This window comes from Dipodomys ordii, unplaced genomic scaffold (genome assembly GCF_000151885.1).
Source record: "Dipodomys ordii isolate 6190 unplaced genomic scaffold, Dord_2.0 Scaffold160, whole genome shotgun sequence".
In the NCBI taxonomy this organism is placed as follows: domain Eukaryota; kingdom Metazoa; phylum Chordata; class Mammalia; order Rodentia; family Heteromyidae; genus Dipodomys; species Dipodomys ordii.
In genome coordinates, this window is record NW_012267376.1 from 1,392,303 (window position 1) to 1,401,643 (window position 9,341).

General features: G+C 48.2%; 1 protein-coding gene across 1 annotated transcript in view; it reads right to left on the reverse strand.

Annotated features, from left to right (window-relative positions):
* The window catches only part of Igfbp3 (insulin-like growth factor binding protein 3), a 14,341-nt gene extending 5,233 nt beyond the window's left edge, over positions 1 to 9,108 (reverse strand). Inside the window, exon 1 of the mRNA XM_013032940.1 lies at positions 9,084 to 9,108. Within this exon, the coding sequence (XP_012888394.1) occupies positions 9,084 to 9,108 (25 nt within the window). The remainder of the gene's footprint in view (positions 1 to 9,083) is intronic.
* Between the last annotated feature and the right edge of the window lie 233 nt (positions 9,109 to 9,341).

Consider the following 9,341-nt stretch of genomic DNA (forward strand, 5'->3'; position numbering starts at 1 on the left):
GGCGGCCCGCGGAGCAGGGCCAGGGCGGTGAGCAGAGCTGCCCAGAGCGCGGGGCGCGCCCGATGCATGGCGCCCGACGCAGGAGCCAACTGGAGTAAGCGGTTACCGGGTCGCGGCACGCGGTGCGAGATTGCGGGATCGGGAGCGCAACTACCGGTGCTCGGCGCGCAGCTGCCCAGCTCGCATCTGGGAAGCCACCGGCGTGCCGACCGCTATATAGAAGCCGGGATGGCCGAGGACACGCCCCGGAACGGCGCGCGGGAGGGGGGGAGGCGCAGGCACGGCCACGGGGGCCGGCGCCTCGCCAGGGAAGCGGGCGCCGGACGCGGGGGCGCGCGCCACGCGGCTCGCCGGGGCACCTGCTCTCCCGGTGCTCGTCCGGCTCCTGGGGCCACTCCCCTCCGCACCGTCGCCCCCAGGTTACTTTGGCACCCCGGTGTCTCATCTAGATGGCTCTGGTTTTCCTGCTCACTTCTAGCCAGCTAGGCGCCCCTGGTCTCTCGGACGCGGCCGCCCTTCCCCCGCCCGGGCGGGCCGGCGCGTCCGAGTGAACCGTCGGGCGCCAGGCTTGCATTTGTATGTAATTTGCAAAGCTTTCTGGATTGCAGCCCCCCGGAGGGCACGTAATGGGGACGTTTCTGAATGAGAATTCCTGGTTTACCTTGGAGTCTCGGGGGCTGTGGCGCTGCGGGTGGCACCCGCACCCGAGGAACCCGGGCCGGAGCGGGGCGCACGAGGCGGCGTTTGCCTTTCCCCGGCTTGCTTCACCGAGCACGTGCGGGGTTTCACCGCCAGACCCGGGTTAGCAGACAGGCTTGGCAGGGAACTCGTCCCTAGGACACTTTTGGAAGATTTGAAGGTATTCGAATCACGTTTTCAGGTAGAGTTTATATCAGCCACAAAAGAATCAGAAGGACCAAAGTGAGCCTTTTTGCGGAAGCATGGGTAAGAACCAAATCATCCTGACAGCCGGCCATCTTCACAGTTACTTTTTTGGAAGGCCTTGTTGGAGCCCTGTACTGAATTCTCAGCGGGGCGTTCAAGTGGAGATGGATGGCGGATCTGTGCAACTCTGAACACTTTGAGGCGCGGTTTAAACCCTGGGCGCGATCGCGCCCTTGAGATCCTTAGGACCCCGTGGTCCTTCCCTCGGTGACCACCAGAGGACGCGAATGGACCAGGTTTGGATTGGGATATGTCGTGGCTCTTGTGCAACGTGGATGCCGCGACCGGAGAGCGAAGACTTCCCGCTGTCGGTATTCACCTTACATAGAAGATGGAGAGTTATCTTGGAGACCTAAGCAGTTTGCCTCGGAATAGTAACGTAGCACCGCCTGCCCCGCCCCTCCACAAGACAGCTCCCAGTGAAGTTATCATTCATATAGTTCTCTGGATTTTGTCTGTCTCTTCTCCCTCCACCTATTTATCACCCTTTATTAATATACATCCTCCTTTTAGAACTGGAACACCGATTTATTTCTCCCTTTTAAAAACTTGTAACAAACAATAATGATGTTAACACTTGGGCCTTTACAAAGGCTTAACAAGAGAGAGTTGGCAAGGCACGAAGCATTATCATACAGAATACAGATGTGCCCAGAACTTAGACGTGAATGCCAGGTTGGCCAATTTCTCTGCACCTGTGCAAAACCCAAATTGTCCTTTGACATCAGACTCAGAGATTTCAATGTACTGAGCAGAGAGTCCCTAAAGTTTTCACAACTTCTATTTTTTGCCTTTTACCCTTCAGTTAAAGATGGCCTAATGTGGTGGATTGATTTGGTCGTAAGTGGAGAGAGAGAAAAAGAGGGGAGGGGAGGGAGAGTGGGGCAGTGGGAGAGCAAGCGGGAGAGAGAGCAGAAGACTCAAAGTGTGGAGGCCTTGTCCTTCCTGGCCTAGTGAAGCACAGTGCCTTTTTTTCTTATTAGGGTATTCCCCCCTCCCACAGAGCTCAGGCTGCAGGCAGACTGAACCCTGTTTACTGTAAACTATGCCAGATTTCTCTGGTATATTCAGTCTAAGAATAGGGTCTCTGATTTCATTGGAAAATTAAAGGAAACAAAATAAATCCCTCAGGGTTACATTTGTTCCCTAAATAACCACAGAGACCTTGACTCTGAAATTAGAGCTGTATTCTGTATCAAAAAATGATTCTTCAAGTCCCAGACCTGCCCTTGTATTTAGTACAATGTTATACATGGAGGCTTTCTGATCACAACGCAGCACAGCGTTATCATCTGGCCAGTAGACGGGACACCCCGAAGGAACGCTTTTTTGGAAAGGATAAAAATAAGTCTTTGCTCTTGGTCCTTTTCCTAATGAACAAAAGAGCCCTGCCTGCCTCTCATGGCTTGCAGATTGAGAAATAGGAGGTTGTTCTAAGCCCAGCTCCTAGGGGGCGCGTACGCACTAGGCGGCTACCCTGGTTTAGGGACAAGCCTCAGACTGCAAAAAGTGATGACACTGTAACTTTCAAAGGATATATATCCCTATTACTGTCCTTTCTGTTGGGTAAATCTGTGGTACTGACGTGAGAATTATGTTGCAATATTTTATTTTTTACTTGACTTCAAGGAACATTCCCTCTCCCTGGTAATTGTGTCAGGAGGAATTGGAGATGGGATAAATCTTAGTTTTGTGACATTCTAGTTAATTCTTTCAGGCTTTTATTGGTCTGCGGTTTGTGGTTCTGGACATAAATTGTTCGGTGGGAAAGTGGAAAGGTATTTTTCCTATCTTCAATGGTACTTGGCATCCAGTTGCTAATAGTTGTGAAACTGTATACAGCCATCAGGATGACAGGAAATGTGAACATCTCTCTGCTTCACAAAACCCTGTTGACTTAATTATATTTAATGATTCCTGGGGCCCCCATACTTGCCTTGCCTGGCAGACACCCCCCCATTTCTTCCAGCCTGCCCCTTCTTCCCTCCTTTTCCCTCCCTCCCCTCTGGCCCTGGTCTCAGTCGTCAGGCCTCTGACAGCAAGCACCACCTCCAGATATTGCCAGGGGCAGCGATCATCACGGGACTCAGAGCAGAAAGGCCCCACTCCTAGAGACAAGTGATATTGGAGGTCAAGTTCCAGGACTGCTCATCAATCTAAAGGCTGGGGATCTTTCTCCAGAGTAACTTTCCCTCCCTCAGAGGTGGCTGGGCTGGGAAAGCCTCCCAGAGTTGCCTATTCAGGGCTGGGAGATGCTGTGCTGCTAATAACCTTGCAAATGACTTCACCCTCACATTGTCACTGAGCCCCTCTGGGAGCCAGCCATGGGGGCCTTCAGGCTGGCTAGAGAGTCACCAGAGACCACACTATGGGGGGCAGAGTGCCATGGGGGCTGAGGAGCTTCCCTGTGGGCGTCCCCAGAATGAGGCCACCCTGCTGTTGGGGTTAATGAAAAGCAGGGGGGTATGGTGTTGAGGTTCACAGGACATGGAAGAAGCCAGCTGAGGGGGCTGGGCAGGAGGGAGAGCGTGTGCCTGGACAACCCAGGAGCACGGTTCTGTGTGCCAGGAAGAGGAGTTGGTCCAGAAGATGCAGGGGTGGCACTGGCATGGTTGCTTTCGGACAGGTGGTATTCTGAGGCGTGGTGAGGGTACTGGGTCAAGTGGATGGGGAAAGGTGGCACCTGTGGCATTGACCTTTCCATGCCTGGGACTCTGGGCTCCTTGGGGGGTTAGTGTCTGGTTTGTTGACGATTGTTGGTGACTAATGGACTTCCAGAAAAAGGGCCTGGGTGTGTTCTGAAGAGAAGAGAAGCCTTCCTAGGATGGAGCTCCTGCTCAGCTCAACACCATTTCAACACCCAGTTTCTCACCTCTTCTCCCCTGCTGTTCACCTGCAGCCACACCTGTGCCCCTGCAGGCCAGCGATTTACACAGGAAGAGCAGCTCCTCTGTCTCCAGGCAGTTCCCGCCTCTGGGTCACATCCAGCCATTAGTCCAGATCAAAACTGCAGGAACAATGAGAGAGGCTGGAGTAGATCTATGTTTTTCTCACCTGTTTGCTCAATTCTCAGCTTTCTGACACAAATCTAGGGCCAAGTGGTGGCCTCCCCTAGGACTCACAATGTCTCTGACACTGTTGCCTGGTGTATGTCACAGTTCATTTGTATGTTCACTTAGTCACCTGAACAAATCTTAAGGGGGATGTTTTGTTCTCCAGTTGATCGAGCACAGAACCACATACCTTCCCCATGCCTTGTTTCCCTAGTCCAGGGTCGTGTATTTAAGTTGGTGCCCCTGTGGGTGGCAGCCTATGGAGTTTTCATATTCATTTTGCCTACAGTAGGGCCTTTCCTGGGCCAAAGGGTGTTGGGAAGAAGTTAGCAAGATTTGAGGGGTCACTGCTCACCCAGCTGCTGTATCTCTAGCCCACTTCCAACCTTGTTTCTCACTCCCAGGTTATTGTAAATGGGACTATTGCCCAGATTTCTCCCTCAACCCCTTTGTTATTGGTGTATGGAAAAGCTACTGACAATTGCATATCTGGTAGCCAATGAGATGTTAGCTGAGCCTCTCTGGGGATATAGGCTTCACCCTTCTCAGGAAGGAGCTGCAGTGGATACTGATGGTAACGATGGTGATGGTGATGGTGGTGGTGGTGGTGATGATGATGGTGATGATTGTGGTAGTTGTAAGGTCCGTTCCTGGATGGCGAGCAGACTCCCCCTCCTCACAGAAAAGTCTCCACCTAATACCTGTTTTACCTAGGCAACTGGCACACCTGGAAGAGGTCAAATCAGGATTCGATGTGCCCACACCTTTCCCCGCCCCTACCCTAGATAAGGCCTAGCTCATGCCAGACGCACTCTCTCCTGGGTCTTTTCCCAGCCTCATGGAGTGCCAACGTGGCCTGGTGCCAGCCGGAACGATGAATAAACCTACTCCTTACCTGAATACCACGTGCATGGTGTGGTTCTTACGCAGCAACCTCTTCTTTAAAACCTAACAGTAGTGATGTGATAGTGGTAGTGATGGTAATGGTTGTAATGGTGGCTTAGCCTTACCCTAAGTGCCTGCTTCTAGCAACCCAGGGTGTCTCTAAGCCTTTGTCCCTCTAACCAGCCATGTTCATTTTCAGCTCTATACCGTTATCCCTGTCGCAGCCCCTTTCTCTCTGCTCACGGTGTCTCTGGTCCCAGGTCCTGTAGCCCTCTGCATAGAAAACATGGCCATCTACATTCTCTTTACTCTCCTGACTGTCACTTCCGCAGGGACCTGTTGATGTGTCACCACCTCATCAGTTCCCCGATGTGCACCATCGGGAATGCCCTGCACCACGGCGGCCTCCAGTTACTTCTCAGATTCAGATGCTCACCGTCTCCCATCTGTTTGAGGCCCAGGCTGCCAGGACCGGCTCTTGGCTGCTTCACTTGCAGGGCAGGCCTCGTTCCTGGCACAGCCAGCTGCTGTGCAGAGCTAGGTGTGCTGGGCAGCTGTGTGCATGAAAAAGAGCTGTCCTTCCAATGCTGGGGAAATCTCCTTCCCTCATTGGGACTCAGAGTCTGTGCATGCAAGAGTGTGCTGGACAGGCTGGCATGGGTGGTCCCTTCTCCCAGGCACTTCATGCCAGGAAGTTCTTATTTAAGTGATTCAAACCCCGGTACCACAAAACAGGAAAAAAAGGGAAGTTCAATATAGTCATATAATGGAATACCACACAGCAATGAACATGAGGTAAACGAGCTATGCTTCCATCTATTATTTTATTTCCCTCTTTAGTTTCTTTCTTGCTTGCTTCCTTTTTTTCTTTCTTTTTGCCAGTACAGGGATTTGAACTCAAGCCTCAGTATGCACTTGGCTTGCTTGCTCACAGCGGGTGCTCTACCACTTGAGCCATACTTTCAGCCCTGCTTTTTGTGGGTTATTTTGGAGATGGAGTCTTGCAGATTTTTTCCCCCTAAGCTGGCTTCAAACTGCTATTCTCTGGATCTTAGCCTCCTGAGTAGGATTACAGGCATGAGTCACCAGTGCCTGGTGGTTGAAGGCTTTGAATAAACTTTCTTCTACCAAGCTGTCTTTATTATTATTTTTCTTGTTGATATGAAGGAGTTCTTTTGTATCTAGTAGACACTCTTCCTGTATCTCATGTAGGCCTCTTGCTTTGCCTGGCCTTTTTCATCTCATACTGTGAGTACTTTTTTAAATGACTTAAATATGTCAATTGGTTCTGCTCCTTTTAAATACACTCCATTTATTAAAAAGCAACTTTGTTGTTCTGTTTGAAACAACTGTAAGAACATTGGTCAAAATTAAGAATTAACATTGGAACTGGTGATATGGCTGCAGTGGGAAAGTGGTGGCATTCTCGCTTACTCCAGTACCACTAAAACGTGAATGAAGATGATTTCTTTGTGGCTTTGTTTGTCCCTCCCCCATGGTATAACCCCTGTTTTCACTGTATTTGATGTTGGTATATTTTGTGGAGGGAAAGGGAAAAAACAAATTGTTTAAATAGGGATACAGGTGGACCCATTGTAACAATGAGATGTATAAGATGTTATGTCGAAAAATGAACTTTACAACTTTGGCTGGGGAGGGAGAGGGAGGTGGGGGGAGAAGGGGGAAAAAGGGGTGGGGAAGATGGGAAGGGGAAACAAAGGAGGAGGCTACAATGCTTGATAAGAAATGTACTCATTATGTAATTGTAACCCCTCTGTATGGTATCTTCACAATAAAAAAAAGAAAAGAGACAAAGGAAGAAAGAAATGAAATGGGAGAGAAGAAGGGAAAAGGAAAGGAAAGAAAATGAAGGAAAAAGAAGAAAAAAGGAAAGCAGCTGACACTGGTACAATGTGATCAGTTCATGGCAGGATATTCCAGCCCACCATTTTCCCACTGAGATCCACTCTCTGTGGCTGCCTGTGGTCCAGACTCTGTCACAGTAGCTGTCATGTCTCCTGTTCTATAATTGTTTTTCAGTCCTTGTCCTTTCCAACTTTAAACTTTTTAAAATAAATATCACTCAGGAGTTTGAGGAGTGTCACTCAGTTGGGTTTGTGTGCTGTCTCCTTATAGTTGATTGTGGTTCTGGGGTGGGGGGGTGGGGTGGGCCTGTCACATGGTGGGAGGGGGGCTGTCCCTTCAATAGAATGTCAAGTGTTACCAGGATATCACAGTCTGGTGTCAACACAGATTATTGTTGTTAGCTTTGATCATGTGGTTAATTAAGGTGGCATCTTGTTGAGTTTTATTCAAGTTAACCTAGCCTTGTAAAATATGTTGGGATATATATATATATATATAATTATATATATATATATATATATATATATATATATATATATATAAAATTTCTGGTTTTGCTGTGCTCCAGTTGGTGTTAAGACACATTCTAGCACCAACTAACTACAGAGCTATTTGAACTTGGAGATTGTTAGAATGGTGTCTTTAATGATCTAAGCTCCTCAGGTCCAGAGCTGTGTTTGGAGTCAGAAGGGACTGAGGAGGCCCAGCCTCAGACAAGTGTGAGGATCCAGCCTCTGCCACACTTGTGAACAAATGTGAAGGGGCTTAAGTGAGACAGAAAAGACAAGATTGGAGGATCACTTACTTGGCTGATGGACAGAACTAGGAAAAGAGGAAGAAGAAAAAAGGAGGAAGAGGAAGGAGGAGAAAAAGGAGGAAGAGGAGGAGGAAGAAGAGGAGAAGGAGGAGGAAGAGGAAGAGGAAGAAAGGAGCTGGACCTGGGTAGTACTCCTGTAATCCTGTCAGTAAAGCCTCAGTTTCCATGTGAATCACAGGTAAGGGAGATTCACAATGAAGAATATTTCAAGGTATCTCGCAGGGGAGAAGTTTAGCAAAGACTAATTTTAAGTGAAACAGTTTAAAGTAGGAAGCTACAGAAAAGAAGAAAAAGGAAATAGGGGCAAAGACCCACAAAGCTGGTCCTTAGCTTGTTATAGCTTCTGAGCTGGGGGAACACTTTTGGCCTTATGTCTAGCACCCCCTAATCATTACAGATAATGGTTCTGAGGGGGCTGATGGCGCAAAATGTGGTCAAGAAAAGTGCTGTTTATTATTTAAAAAACAGAGATGTAACCTGGGTCTGCCCCAAACACAGGGATGGTAGGCAATTCCCAGGACTTCCTTCTCCAGGAGCCCTGCCTCCTAGAATGCTGTGCCTTCCCATTGTGGGAATTTTCATCTGCTTACCGTCTCAGTGGGGGTGGGCAGATGCTGACACCCCCTTTCTGTGTCCCTGTTCTCACAACATGTACAAGAGGAGGGGCTGGAGCTCCCTACTCTGTTGGTTTTATTTTGGTTTTTTACTTACAGGTTTGGTCAAATTTGTGGGTTCCATTCTTTCAGTATTTAAATTTTTGATTTCCTTGTGGCCTTATAAACCTATCCATTTTGTTCCCTCTGGGAGCCTAGGGACTTAATCCCTTAGGAGTTTGCTGTGCTCCCCTGGGGGATGGAGTGCTGGTGCTGGGGGTGGGGCATTTCCTGTCTTAAACCCAGAAAAAGAGAGGGTGACCTTCCATTGAGGATGACCTTCCATTCTCTTGGTGACTACTTAATGTTCTTTTATGAAGAGTTGTTCTCAGTCCTGTCATCTTTATGCCTTTAAACTCATATTCTTCTTATTATTATTATTATTAGTGCCAGTCCTAGGTTTGTACTCAGTGCTTGGGCGCTGTCCCTGAACTTTTGTGCTCAAGGCTAGTGCTCTACCATTTGAGTCACAGCTTCTCTTCAACACATGTTGTAATTAGGAAATAAACAGGTGACAAGGATATGCAGTCTGCCTTGGCCCTCTGAGCCATGCTAGGTATTCTGTCTGAAATTAGTCTGATGTTTAAACTTGGAAATAATCTTTTTTTTTTGTAAGTCTTGCTGGTCAGGCAGGAAAAATGAGCACTTCACCTGAGAGGCCTTTATTATTTTAATATTAGTGATGTACATTTTATTTATCAGAGGTTCTTAGACTATGAAGAATATTAAAGAAAACAAAGCAAGACAAGAGGAGACAAAAACCTAACAAGTAGACAAAACCTTTTACCTAAAGTTAATTCATGCTAACATTCAAGGTCAAGAACTTAGTGTCCCTTAGCAGAGGCTGCTGTGGGCCCAGGTTGGCTGGGGCTGGAGGGCAGGAAATCATGAGATGGGAGATGTTTGTGTGGCCAAATCATTATATTGCCTTTTAAAACACATTAAAGATGTTAGCCTTCATTAGTATTTATTTATTATTTCCCAGGGCTTTATACTCATGCTCAACTTTTTCACTCAAGGTTGGCACTCTACCACCTGAGCCACAGCTTCCCTTTTTGCTTTTTGCTGATAATAAGTCTCTTGGAGGTTTCTACCTGGGCTGGCTTTGAACCATCATCTTAG